Source organism: Budorcas taxicolor, chromosome 2, assembly GCF_023091745.1.
Source record: "Budorcas taxicolor isolate Tak-1 chromosome 2, Takin1.1, whole genome shotgun sequence".
In the NCBI taxonomy this organism is placed as follows: domain Eukaryota; kingdom Metazoa; phylum Chordata; class Mammalia; order Artiodactyla; family Bovidae; genus Budorcas; species Budorcas taxicolor.
Window position 1 is genome coordinate 180,705,966 of NC_068911.1, and position 14,230 is coordinate 180,720,195.

Sequence of the window (14,230 nt, forward strand, 5' to 3'; positions counted from 1 at the left end):
CTGCCTGACACAACCCCTCCCCAGACAACAAGAAACCCTTGCCTCAACTTTGCTCTCCAGTGAGGTCCACTCCGAATTCTAGGCTTTCTCACTGGACACTCTTCGAGCGTTCAGGGTCCTGGCACCAAAAGCTGCCGGGAGAGGGACACATGTGCTTCTCTCCCTTCAGGGCCGTTGGTCAAGCCCCAAAGCGAGCTCGTTCCGAAAGGCATAGGCTTGCTGCAACTCTGGATTCATTGCTTCAGCTCCTTTTGTGTCTCCGTTGCCTATTTTCCTTCCTTTTCCTTCTTCCATTTGTTCTGATTGTTGTTGTTGTTGTTGCTCTCTTTGTTTGTTTTGGGTTTTTTGAGGGTTTTTTTTTTTTTTTTTGGTTTTCCATTTATTTATTTATTTATTTATTTTTTTGATTTTGTGTTCATTTTGTTATTTTTTTGTTGCTTTTATTCTCTTTTTCTATTTTATATACACTAGTGGACTCATACAGTCGTCTTTCCCATTCCAGGGCTCAAGACGCCTTATAACTCAAGGTATACAAAAGGTTTCCCTCCTGGAGGAGGATGACTGTCGCTTTCCTTCTCGGTGTGGGACAGGTGTGTTTGTTTGCTCTCCCGTCCTGGACATTATGCTTGCCTTCCAGGACGATGGGGGTTTCACGGTCCACGTGTTTCACATACGTAGCTGAAGCATTGATTCCGTTGATCCTTGCTAGGAGAGAACGGCCCTGACCCCGCTTTCTTCCTTAGCCTCTTGCACCCCTCCCACGTCCCGCTTCCCCATGCCATCCCAGGACCCTACCGCTTTGTGCTTTATCGTCCAAGTGCTCACACCCTTGCTGTCCCCTTGCCTCTTTCCCTTGGCACAGAGAAGCGAGATCAGCCAGTATCTTTCTCGCTTTGGCACGGATTGGCCCCAGCGTAAGGCCACCTTCCCACTCGCTCTGCCACGCCGCTCCAGTCGCCACTCTTCTCCTTTTCCTCCGTCTCCTCCTTCCTCTTCTCCAGAGGGGGTGGGTGGGGCAAGCAGCAAGTGCATTGGAGACGATGGGGTGGAGGAAGATGGGTGGTGATGATGAGGGAGGGCTGTGGGTGGCTCCACGTCCTCGCGCGGGGCACGCTTGTTCGTGTTCTTGGGGGAAGATACCGCTCATCATTCTTTTTCCTCTCCACGTGTGGAGGGCATGGCGTGCTGTAGGGAACCATGTGGGGAAAACGAGCCATCGGAACGTTCTCTGTTCCTTGCCACCACGCCGACTCGCGCAGTCAGCAGCCAGAGTTGTCCCTCGAGGTCTGAGATGTTAAACCGCACATTCCCGGTCTGCCCTTTGCTGGAGGGTTTGGGGTTCGCAGCCGTCAGCCAAGAAACAGAAATAAAACGCAAGAGGTGATCGATAAAGGTCCTCAGGCCCCCCTCCACCGGGTCACGGGAATCATGAGGCAGTCGAGAAAGCAGCTAGGGGAGGAGAGTTTCCCCCACCGCCCCGGGCACTTTGGAGGCCGGCCGCATCTCCTCGCGTCCAGCGGCGTTTGTCCGGGGCCCAGCTGGAAGAGACAGCTGACTGCCAGGCAGGACGGGCAGAGTCGGAAGTCCAGTTGTCTTGCTATCCCAATCTAGGGTAGGCTCGGGTCTTTCCTCAGTGCGGGGAGGACCTTTGCTTTCAGAAATGAACGCTGCGCGACGGATCTCCACCTAGGCCCCGGTGCAATGCTGGTGGAGAGGTTTCTTTGGGACTAGCTGGCTCGCCTTTCTCCCCTCGACCTTCGTGTCGGTGCTGGCGGTGCCGTCGGTGGTGCTCATGGCATCGTGGATGGCTTCTCCTGTTTGGCACTCGGCGCTTCTCCAGCATACTCCTTGCACCGGAAATGGAGCCCCAGGGAACTTTGCGGATGAGCGTCCTGTCGGGGACACACGGATCCCCGCCTCATTCCTGCCGGACACTCTGCCTAGGAGCACGAGGCCTCCCGAGGGCAGCCACCCATAAAGACCGCCTGCCCATCTTCTCCGCAGACGCTGCTCGACGTTTGGGGCATTTTCGAGAGCCTGGCCGGCCGGAAGGACACGGTTCGTGGACCTGCATCCGCTCTTCCCTGCACCTCCCCCCCCGCCCCCCTACCCCCACCCCACCCCCCCCCCAGCCCCGAAGGGCTCCGGAGATCGTCTCCTTGCTCGGCTGGCTGTGAGCGTTCTGTGAGGCGTCTCCAGGCCGCGTCACTCACCAGAGGCCAGCGGCGCGGCCAGGGACTGGAGACGGGGGAAGAAAGGCAAAGCCACACCCAAAGTCCCATCCCCAGAGGACTGTCCCAGGCTCGCAGAAGTGGGAGGCCCTCGCACCGTGCTCAGACCCGCTCACGCACCCCATTCGCTCCGGCGACTTCCCAGCAGAGCCAGCCCTCGAGAGCTGAGCCGCTCGGGCACGAACCCGTTCCCCGGGAACGCCGAGACCCCGGGCTCACTCCAGGCCCCGCCTTTTCCCCGGAGGCCGCATCGTCCTCACCGCCAGAGAGGAACTCGCTCCTCGTCGGCACTCTTGCTGCGTCGCCCAGGGCGTGCCGCACACAGAGTGTGCCTGGGCGTCTGCACGCATGTGCATCGGAGCCGGCCTACCGCCACAGCCCCAGAGATGGCCGCGGCTTCTTGTTCCTCCCCTTGGTCGCTCTGGCCCTCCCGCTGGCACCAGGGCCCTGGCCGACGTCCGTCGGCCCCGGAGCCGGGGTGTCCGTGCTGGGCCGGTCGAGCCGGTGGTGCTCCTGTGCGGGCGGCGGGCGGTTTCTCCCTCCTCCGTGTCTGGACCGGTGAATCACGACTGCGCCGGCAGGCAGGGCAGCCTGGATCTCGCGGAGCTCCAAGGCCGGCTTCGGTCGGTCGTGTTCTTGCAGGCGTCTCCACTGCTCTAAGCTCATCCCTTCGGCCTCTGTGTCCCCCGGGGACTCCTGCGACCCAGGAGCTCTGCCGCTGGCGTCTCCTGCAGGCTGCCCGGGGTCTGTGGGGTCAGCCCCGAGGGGGGCCGCCGCCCCTCGCCCAGCGCCCCCTTCCCACGCACCCTCCCGGGCGTAGAACAGGACGTAGGCGCCCTGGCTCAGGGCAGCAGTCTCGGCACAGGCGGTCACCTTGGCATCGTCCATCTCATACCATTGGCCGTTGCCCGCTCGGACGTAACAAAAGTAGTGTCCTCGCTCACAGCTCCACCCGGAGTGCACCAGCACGGCATAGAGCACGTAGCCCAGGGGCCCTGCCTTCCGCTCAGACGTGTAGGGCTGCACGTCCAGGCACTGGGGATAGCGCGCCTCCTCAGCCCTTTGGGCCCCGCTCAGCTGTGTGAACCGCTTCAGCACCAGCACCAGGACCTGGGACGTGCTGTGCAAAGTCAACCTCTTGGTGGCAGGCACCTTCCGGAGACAAACGCCACAGTCATAGGCATTTTCCGCCTCCAGCTTCTCGGGCTTGACCAGCTCTCTCAGAGCTTGCTCCACACTCGGAGCCGCCGTGATATCCAGGCTGATGTCCAGATAAGGGTCGAACGTGTCCGAGACACCGAGGCAGTGGAGACACTGGATCCGAGACCTCCACGTCCCGCCGAAGATCTGACGGACGACGCTGGTGTCCTCGGAGGCGTGGCCCGACGGCTGGGATGCACTCAGGCACCCTTGCTGCATGCCATCCAGAGTGAACATCAGAAACTCGTGGGCATCTTCCTGCTGGTGTCTGTGGAAGCCCGCCAGCAGGTCCTTGCGGGGCCGGATCACCTCTCCCGCGTGAAGGAGGGCTCGGGTCACGTGAGCTCGCATGGCACAGAGCGTGCAGCAGCCGCCGGCCGGACAGAGGGTGGCGGGCTGCCGGGACACCAGCCAGCTGGCCAGGGGCGGCGTGTGGCTCAGACACTGCAGCGCCGCATTCACGTAGCACGTGTTCCCCAGATTCTGAAGCCCAGCGCCCACCCCCCACGGCCCCCTCCAACTCAGGGCGACTTTCTGGCCACGCGCCAGCCCCGCTGACCCAGGAGCCAAGTCACCCCGCTGGGGGCGCCCGACCGCCGGCGACGGCCCCTCAGGGACAGAGGGTCCCCGAAGGGCATCCGCACCAGCGGCGCTGGCCCGACAACCTTGCCCTCCGGCTAAGACGTTGAAGGGAGCCGGACGCGCACCTCCCCCGTGCTCAGAAGCAGCCCCCGGGGCTCTGCAAACAAGGCCCACGAGGGTTTCCATCTCCTACCTGCAGCTGCACGCCGGTGCCTCCTTCCCTCAGACCGTCGTCTCCAAAAAGGGCCCGGGCCCCGCCCCCTCGGCCCTTTGGGGGCGTCCCCACAGCCCCACCCCCGCACGTGCAATCTCCTCATTCGCTGAGGCGGCCGAGGGCCTGCCCACTCCCACTCCCGCCATCCAACCACTGAATTCCCACTTTTCTCGGGGAATTCCCCTCGAGGAAGCCCCGCACGCACTTCCGACCTGGCCCCCTGGACCAAAGGGCTCCGGATGCAAATGATTCGGGGCCATTGGGCCTTCCAGCCTTGCCCGCTAGAGATTCACTGCGGGCTTTCCAAGTTCAGCACACAAATGCGGGCTGCAGAGGAATGCCGTGGGCTCACCATTCACATCCTAACACACTTCTGGAAACATGTCTGCCCACCTACCCTCTCCCCTTTAGGGGTCTCCCCACCCCAGACCCCTGCCTGACACAACCCCTCCCCAGACAACAAGAAACCCTTGCCTCAACTTTGCTCTCCAGTGAGGTCCACTCCGAATTCTAGGCTTTCTCAATGGACACTCTTCGAGCGCTCAGGGTCCTGGCACCAAAAGCTGCCGGGAGAGGGACACATATGCTTCTCTCCCTTCAGGGCCGTTGGTCAAGCCCCAAAGCGAGCTCGTTCCGAAAGGCATAGGCTTGCTGCAACTCTGGATTCATTGCTTCAGCTCCTTTTGTGTCTCCGTTGCCTATTTTCCTTCCTTTTCCTTCTTCCATTTGTTCTGATTGTTGTTGTTGTTGTTGCTCTCTTTGTTTGTTTTGGGTTTTTTGAGGGTTTTTTTTTTTTGTTTGTTTTCCATTTATTTATTTATTTATTTATTTATTTTTTTAATTTTGTGTTCATTTTGTTATTTTTTTGTTGCTTTTATTCTCTTTTTCTATTTTATATACACTAGTGGACTCATACAGTCGTCTTTCCCATCCCAGGGCTCAAGACGCCTTATAACTCAAGGTATACAAAAGGTTTCCCTCCTGGAGGAGGATGACTGTCGCTTTCCTTCTCGGTGTGGGACAGGTGTGTTTGTTTGCTCTCCCGTCCTGGACATTATGCTTGCCTTCCAGGACGATGGGGGTTTCACGGTCCACGTGTTTCACATACTTAGCTGAAGCGTTGATTCCGTTGATCCTTCCTAGGAGAGAACGGCCCTGACCCCGCTTTCTTCCTTAGCCTCTTGCACCCCTCCCACGTCCCGCTTCCCCATCCCATCCCAGGACCCTACCGCTTTGTGCTTTATCGTCCAAGTGCTCACACCCTTGCTGTCCCCTTGCCTCTTTCCCTTGGCACAGAGAAGCGAGATCAGCCAGTATCTTTCTCGATTTGGCACGGATTTGCCCCAGCGTAAGGCCACCTTCCCACTCGCTCTGCCACGCCGCTCCAGTCGCCACTCTTCTCCTTTTCCTCCGTCTCCTCCTTCCTCTTCTCCAGAGGGGGTGGGTGGGGCAAGCAGCAAGTGCGTTGGAGACGATGGGGCGGAGGAAGATGGGTGGTGATGATGAGGGAGGGCTGTGGGTGGCTCCACGTCCTCGCGCGGGGCACGCTTGTTCGTGTTCTTGGGGGAAGATACCGCTCATCATTCTTTCTCCTCTCCGCGTGTGGAGGGCATGGCGCGCTGTAGGGAACCATGCGGGGAAAACGAGCCATCGGAACGTTCTCTGTTCCTTGCCACGCCGACTCGCGCAGTCAGCAGCCAGAGTTGTCCCTCGAGGTCTGAGATGTTAAACCGCACATTCCCGGTCTGCCCTTTGCTGGAGGGTTTGGGGTTCGCAGCCGTCAGCCAAGAAACAGAAATAAAACGCAAGAGGTGATCGATAAAGGTCCTCAGGCCCCCCTCCACCGGGTCACGGGAATCATGAGGCAGTCGGGAAAGCAGCTAGGGGAGGAGAGTTTCCCCCACCGCCCCGGGCACTTTGGAGGCCAGCCGCATCTCCTCGCGTCCAGCGGCGTTTGTCCGGGGCCCAGCTGGAAGAGACAGCTGACTGCCAGGCAGGACGGGCAGAGTCGGAAGTCCAGTTGTCTTGCTATCCCAATCTAGGGTAGGCTCGGGTCTTTCCTCAGTGCGGGGAGGACCTTTGCTTTCAGAAATGAACGCTGCGCGACGGATCTCCACCTAGGCCCCGGTGCAATGCTGGTGGAGAGGTTTCTTTGGGACTAGCTGGCTCGCCTTTCTCCCCTCGACCTTCGTGTCGGTGCTGGCGGTGCCGTCGGTGGTGCTCATGGCATCGTGGATCGCTTCTCCTGTTTGGCACTCGGCGCTTCTCCAGCATACTCCTTGCACCGGAAATGGAGCCCCAGGGAACTTTGCGGATGAGCGTCCTGTCGGGGACACACGGATCCCCGCCTCATTCCTGCCGGACACTCTGCCTAGGAGCACGAGGCCTCCCGAGGGCAGCCACCCATAAAGACCGCCTGCCCATCTTCTCCGCAGACGCTGCTCGACGTTTGGGGCATTTTCGAGAGCCTGGCCGGCCGGAAGGACACGGTTCGTGGACCTGCATCCGCTCTTCCCTGCACCTCCCCCACACCCCCACCCCCCCACCCCAACCCCCCCCCCCCCCCATCCCCGAAGGGCTCCGGAGATCGTCTCCTTGCTCGGCTGGCTGTGAGCGTTCTGTGAGGCGTCTCCAGGCCGCGTCACTCACCAGAGGCCAGCGGCGCGGCCAGGGACTGGAGACGGGGGAAGAAAGGCAAAGCCACACCCAAAGTCCCATCCCCAGAGGACTCTCCCAGGCTCGCAGAAGTGGGAGGCCCTCGCACCGTGCTCAGACCCGCTCACGCACCCCATTCGCTCCGGCGACTTCCCAGCAGAGCCAGCCCTCGAGAGCTGAGCCGCTCGGGCACGAACCCGTTCCCCGGGAACGCCGAGACCCCGGGCTCACTCCAGGCCCCGCCTTTTCCCCGGAGGCCGCATCGTCCTCACCGCCAGAGAGGAACTCGCTCCTCGTCGGCACTCTTGCTGCGTCGCCCAGGGCGTGCCGCACACAGAGTGTGCCTGGGCGTCTGCACGCATGTGCATCGGAGCCGGCCTACCGCCACAGCCCCAGAGATGGCCGCGGCTTCTTGTTCCTCCCCTTGGTCGCTCTGGCCCTCCCGCTGGCACCAGGGCCCTGGCCGACGTCCGTCGGCCCCGGAGCCGGGGTGTCCGTGCTGGGCCGGTCGAGCCGGTGGTGCTCCTGTGCGGGCGGCGGGCGGTTTCTCCCTCCTCCGTGTCTGGACCGGTGAATCACGACTGCGCCGGCAGGCAGGGCAGCCTGGATCTCGCGGAGCTCCAAGGCCGGCTTCGGTCGGTCGTGTTCTTGCAGGCGTCTCCACTGCTCTAAGCTCATCCCTTCGGCCTCTGTGTCCCCCGGGGACTCCTGCGACCCAGGAGCTCTGCCGCTGGCGTCTCCTGCAGGCTGCCCGGGGTCTGTGGGGTCAGCCCCGAGGGGGGCCGCCGCCCCTCGCCCAGCGCCCCCTTCCCACGCACCCTCCCGGGCGTAGAACAGGACGTAGGCGCCCTGGCTCAGGGCAGCAGTCTCGGCACAGGCGGTCACCTTGGCATCGTCCATCTCATACCATTGGCCGTTGCCCGCTCGGACGTAACAAAAGTAGTGTCCTCGCTCACAGCTCCACCCGGAGTGCACCAGCACGGCAAAGAGCACGTAGCCCTGGGGCCCTGCCTTCCGCTCAGACGTGTAGGGCTGCACGTCCAGGCACTGGGGATAGCGCGCCTCCTCAGCCCTTTTGGCCCCGCTCAGCTGTGTGAACCGCTTCAGCACCAGCACCAGGACCTGGGACGTGCTGTGCAAAGTCAACCTCTTGGTGGCAGGCACCTTCCGGAGACAAACGCCACAGTCATAGGCATTTTCCGCCTCCAGCTTCTCGGGCTTGACCAGCTCTCTCAGAGCTTGCTCCACACTCGGAGCCGCCTTGATATCCAGGCTGATGTCCAGATAAGGGTCGAACGTGTCCGAGACACCGAGGCAGTGGAGACACTGGATCCGAGACCTCCACGTCCCGCCGAAGATCTGACGGACGACGCTGGTGTCCTCGGAGGCGTGGCCCGACGGCTGGGATGCACTCAGGCACCCTTGCTGCATGCCATCCAGAGTGAACATCAGAAACTCGTGGGCATCTTCCTGCTGGTGTCTGTGGAAGCCCGCCAGCAGGTCCTTGCGGGGCCGGATCACCTCTCCCGCGTGAAGGAGGGCTCGGGTCACGTGAGCTCGCATGGCACAGAGCGTGCAGCAGCCGCCGGCCGGACAGAGGGTGGCGGGCTGCCGGGACACCAGCCAGCTGGCCAGGGGCGGCGTGTGGCTCAGACACTGCAGCGCCGCATTCACGTAGCACGTGTTCCCCAGATTCTGAAGCCCAGCGCCCACCCCCCACGGCCCCCTCCAACTCAGGGCGACTTTCTGGCCACGCGCCAGCCCCGCTGACCCAGGAGCCAAGTCACCCCGCTGGGGGCGCCCGACCGCCGGCGACGGCCCCTCAGGGACAGAGGGTCCCCGAAGGGCATCCGCACCAGCGGCGCTGGCCCGACAACCTTGCCCTCCGGCTAAGACGTTGAAGGGAGCCGGGCGCACACCTCCCCTGTGCTCAGAAGCAGCTCCCTGGTCTCTGCAAACCAAGCCCAAGTGTTTTTCCATCTCTTACCTGCAGCTGTAGGCCGATTCCTCCTTCCCTCAGATGCTGGGCTCCAGAAAGGCCCCGAAACCCGCCCCCTCGGTCCTTTGGGGGCCTCCCCACCGCCCTAACCCCGCACATCCCGCATGCTCCTCATTCGCTCAGGCAATTGAGGCCATGCCCACTCCCACTCCCACCATCCAACCACCAACAGTTTTCTCGGGGAATTCCCCTTGGCAAAGCCCTGCCTGGAGCCACCCCGGAAGATCCCACCCATGACAAGGTCGTGTGGAAGAGAACTGTTAAGCAAGTCTTCAGAACTCAATGGGCTCCCTAGTCTTTCTCGAGCATCCACTCCAAAACCCGAATCTGTCCATTTTTCTATTTCATGACTTTCACCATCTCCTCTGACATTAACTGGTTGCTATTCCTGACCACTTTTCTCTGGAGGAAATCATCTTGGGACTATAGCTTATAAGTCTCCTGTACATGAGAGAAATATTTCCAATCAAAACCCCCTCTTTTAGCATTATATCTTGCTTGGCAAATATATCCAGACTGTTGCAGCTAATCATATGATTATTTACAGCCTCCCTTCTGTGAGAGGCATGGAAAGCCTAAAACATGGAGCCTTTCAAAGAGTTAAAATTTATTCGAGTAGTACTAGGCATAGGACTTCTTTATTGGGCCAATGCGTGTTGCTAAGTTCCCATATCTCTAATCCACTGTGCACCTGGGAGTGCATTAGTTAACATAGTTGGAGAGTAAGAAAAACAGGTGCAGCCTGAAATTAGCTACAGCAGACTCTTGAGCTGATTGGTCCTTTCTTGTAACTCGCTGCACCTTTGCTCCGTGAGAATGTAACTTGTTTAATACTTTGTGAGGCTGATATAGATCAGAAATATAAGAAAAAACATTTCAAGGGAAAATAAGTTTTCTGGTTGAACAGCCTTTATCAAAAGAGGGTCATAAAATGTTCACAGGCCTCCAAGGCCAGAAGATAATGTACACAATATTGTTTTTGGGAAAGGTTTGCAGAAATAATCTTGTTTTCGATAAAGACAAAATAGACGTAATGTTTGGGCTGACTCTGTATGACTTTGCATCTTTCATTTCCCTCTATGTACAAGTAAAGGTATAAAAGACCCTTTTGAAAATAAAAACAATGGGCCTCACTTGAAGAAGCTTGGTAACCCTGTGTTTTTCTTTTTTCTCTGTTTTTCTCTCTTACTTTCTTTTTCAGGCTGATCCTTGGAGCATAGAGGCTCCGTGCGTTCACTTATCTGCCCGGATTTCTAAGACCTGAACGGGAAGAGGTTCTGCATCTTCATTCACTCGGGAGACCCGGAAGGCACCTGTGGCCTCCGTGAAGGGGGCAAACTTCTTGTCTCGAAGTTTTATTGACTTTCTATGGAAACCAAGGAATATCAGCCTCTCTCTCTCCTCTATTTTCTTATCTACAATATTCTTTCCTTATTTCTCTCTCTAAATCATCTGCCGAGGCCACTTTTCCTTCAGGTTCCCCTGGATCCTGCGGGGGCTGGACCCCGGCAAAGCCCCACACGCACTTCTGACCTGGCCGCCTGGGCCAAAGGGCTCTGGATGAGAATGATTCGGGGGCATTGGCCTTCCAGCCTTGCCCGCTAGAGATTCACTGCAGGCCTTCCAAGTTCAGCACACAAATGCGGGCTGCAGAGGAATTCCATGGGCTCACCATTCACATCCTAACACACTTCTGGAAACATGTCTGCCCACCTACCCTCTCCCCTTTAGGGGTCTCCCCACCCCAGACCGCTGCCTGAGGACAATCCCTCCCCAGACAATAAACCCTTGCTTCAACTTTGTTCTCCAGTGAGGTCCACTCCGATTTCAATGCTTCTCACTGGACACTCTTCTAGTGTTCAGGGTCCTAGCACCAAAAGATGCTGGGAGAGTGGCACATATGCTTTTCTCCCTTCAGGACCATTGGTCGAGACCCAAAGCAAGCTCATTTCGAAAGACATAGGCTTGCTGCAACTTTGGATTCATTTCTTCAGCTCCTTTTCTCTCTCCCTGTCTTTTTTATTTTCCTTTTTTTCCTTTCCTTTTTTGTTTTTGCTTTTTGCTTTCTTCTTTTAATCATGCTTATATATTATTTTCTTTTTTTGCTTTTTGTTGCTTGTCTTTTTAAGATAACCAATGTAGGCTTATACATTCACGTCTCGAAATTCTCGTACAGATCACTTAGTATGAAAGTTACAATTTTTTTTTCTTCCTGTTGGTTCAGCCTTCTTTCTTTCGTGTAGGGTGTCTTTCTAGTTGTTCAGTTTGTTTTCTTTTCTTTTTCTTTTTTTTTTTATTTAAACATTTACAAAGATGTTTAATAGCATTCTTTTCTATTAAAGAAAAAACAAAGTTCAAATGCCCAACAATAATTATGTTTAATACTTTATATATAAAGGCTGCAGAGTAGACACTGGATTTAAATAAAGGTATTACAGGTATAAGAAATTATAATTTGTATTATGAATAAATAAGAAAAAAGTGGCTAAAAAGAACAGCAGAGGTTTTCCAACATTCTTCAATAATTTGGACACCCCTTCCCAACCGAGCTTACTTCCCATCATTAGACAAAAATGATGACTCTGCCAGGCAATTACAGCACAGAACCAGCCCTGGTTCAGAGGAAGTAGTATTTGGCCTATGGCTCCACAGGTTTTATCCTAACCTGGATCCGACTTCAGAAGCACAAAGTGCCTTTGGTCACTTGAGACTCTTAAAAAAGCATCAACTGATGCATTAGCTGATTTGGACCTTAAATGCCACTACCCACCAGATAAGAGGCTCTCATTAGATTGCAAACTGGTTATTTATTTTTCAAAAATCAAAGGAAGAAGAAACCTGGCTCTCCTAGGAATGGACTTATTATAACCTCCCAAACCAGGTGTGAGGCTTAACCAGCAGCTTCTGAGTTCTGGTCTATACAGTTCAGAAAGAAACTCTGCCTTAAAAGGTCAGACTACTAACACTATAGCCCTAGCAGCCTCTGCAAATGAGGCTTTGCCAACTACCAGCGGTTGGACACATAGTGTCCAGCACCAGTCACTGGGCCTTCCCTCCTCCAGAGTGTCACAAGCAGGATCCATGTGAGGGGAGCAGCCCATACTCCTGGAGGATGGCTGAAGTACTTTCAAGGGCACAACCAGGACGAATGATGCCAAACTTTCCAGGCACAGACAAGTCAACCACAGTTGAGCCTAGTCGACACTCTGGGCTCTGGCGGTCCCCAGTTGGTCCCCCATCAATGATCAAGGACAAGTGAGGCCACAGGTCCTGGAATTCCTCAACATTCAGAGGGCTGGACTGGGAGCTGAGGTTGGCACTGGTGAGAGCGAGTGGCCCCCCAAACACCTGGGCCAAGTCCTGCATGAAGGTGTGGTCAGGAATCCGGACGCCTACAAGAGGAGTGAAAGGATTCAGGTCCTTGTTGAGCTCCTCTGAGCGTTCCATCACCAGGGTCACCGGTCCTGGCAACAGGTCCTTCAGGAGCTCCTCAGGTACTCTCCCATGGCAGTACCTGTAGATGTCGGCCACGCGGCCCAGGCATACGGCCAGCGGCTTGGTCTCGCTGCGGCCCTTGATACGGTACACGGCGCCCAGTGCTTCCGAGCAGCTCGCCAAGCAGGCCAGGCCTTACAGCGCATCGGTGGGGATGGCCACCACGGCGCCTGCGCGCAGCTCGGCCACGGCGGCCCGCAGCGCCTCGGTCCAGCCGCCGCTCTCCGGGTTTGCGGCCCGCACGGCCCCCGCTCCCCGGGAGCCGCAACAGCCGGGCCCCCGGCGTTGGACTTGGCGGGTGAAGGAGGCGCCCGCTCTGGGCTGAGCCCGCCGGCCCCTCGCTCAACCCCATGCTAGCAGCCACCGCGGCCCTCAGCGCCCTGCAGGGGCGTCCAGTTTGTTTTCGTATTTTAAGTTTACCGTTTGTTTTCGTACAACTTCAAAGTCCAAGTTTCAACTACTGTGTTATACCATTTTGTTTCAGCCTTCTTAAATTGTGCTAGTAGCTTTCATTTCATTTTCATCACTTTAGTTTAGTTCTTTTCTCCTAGTTCCCTTAGAGTTTTGTGAATGTTCCATTTCTCCAAATCCCACTTTTAATTGTATTTTAATGAGTGTATGTATTTCTGTCCTAAGAAAATATCTGTACTTTTTTCATGTCCCTCTCTACCCGACCACCTGTTTTATCCAGGTGTTAATTATAGCAGGCCTCACTTTGAGTCCACAGTGCATTCCCCGGCTTTTCTTTTTATATGGTCGTTATTTTCCCGCTATTTTCTCTTTCCCATCCTCCTCTCTCCCCCCGCCCCATTCTATGTAGCCTTTTTCATTATTTTCCCTTGTACTAACTGTAAATGTTTCTTCATCATGTTCTAGATTCCCGCTGTGTCTTTTCCTTTCCTCATTTACTTTCTATGATATAATTGTTCATCCACCTTTACTGCAAGTGACTCAGATGAGTTCTTGTATAGCTATATGTTCGACAGTCTTTTTATATATTCCACATTGATCCCACAGTCATCAATGTCTTTTTCCTTCCTATTTCCTTGGCTGATAAACAGTGCTTGCTGTATATTTACTAGTATATTTTGGATTCATGCCTGTTTCAGTGGTGGTTTTATTATGGTATGCCAGTGCGGGTTAGCTGTTCACTTCCAGTTGTTTGTTTGTTTGTTTGTTTTGAGGACTATCCATGGCCTTTCTCTAGTGTTCTTTAATTCCACCACAGTGAACACTTTCCCCTTTCACCACACTCTCCACACACTATTGTGAGTTTCTGATATTTCCATTGTCTCATGTAGTTTTGCTAAAAGGAGACGTTTATTTTAGCATCTTCATTTTTTATTAGCATCCATATACTTGAAGAGTGTTTTGGTTGTGCCCATTTTTATTGGGCTGTGCATTCTTATTGAGTTATTTAGCGCCCAAATAGTCTTGGAAGTAATCTCCTTTGTCAGTTTATTTTTTTCTTTTTTCATTTTATTCTTTCTTCTCCCTTTCTGAGGTCTTTTTTCAACCTGGTTTATCTGTACAAAGTTTTTAACTTTAATTTATAGGTCTTGTTTTTATTTTCATTTTGTGTGGTAGGATCACAGAAGGTTCTTGCTGAAATAATTAGATAAGATTGCTTGTTATATTTATGTATCATAAATAAGTTTTTAAAAGTTATGGTTTTTACAGGGGACTTTGTAATCATTTTGCATTTTATTTTTGGTGTAGGCACGTGGCTCTCAATTTTTTTACATACTGGCCAGTTTTCCCAGCACCACTTAAAAGATGGTCATTAATATCCACTGTTATCCTCTGGCCTCCATCCATTCTTTAATCTGCTTAGCTGTCTCTGAGTGAACACTC

General features: G+C 55.3%; 2 protein-coding genes across 2 annotated transcripts; both read right to left on the reverse strand.

The window, feature by feature from the left end:
• Window positions 1–2,597: 2,597 nt before the first annotated feature.
• Window positions 2,598–4,199, reverse strand: LOC128043569 (ubiquitin carboxyl-terminal hydrolase 17-like protein 6). The gene has a single exon (XM_052635944.1). It carries the CDS (start codon window positions 4,197–4,199, stop codon window positions 2,598–2,600), a length of 1,602 nt encoding a protein of 533 aa, XP_052491904.1.
• A 3,061-nt stretch (window positions 4,200–7,260) lies between these two features.
• LOC128043571 (ubiquitin carboxyl-terminal hydrolase 17-like protein 6) lies at window positions 7,261–8,862 on the reverse strand. Its single transcript, XM_052635947.1, has one exon. It carries the CDS (start codon window positions 8,860–8,862, stop codon window positions 7,261–7,263), a length of 1,602 nt encoding a protein of 533 aa, XP_052491907.1.
• Between the last annotated feature and the right edge of the window lie 5,368 nt (window positions 8,863–14,230).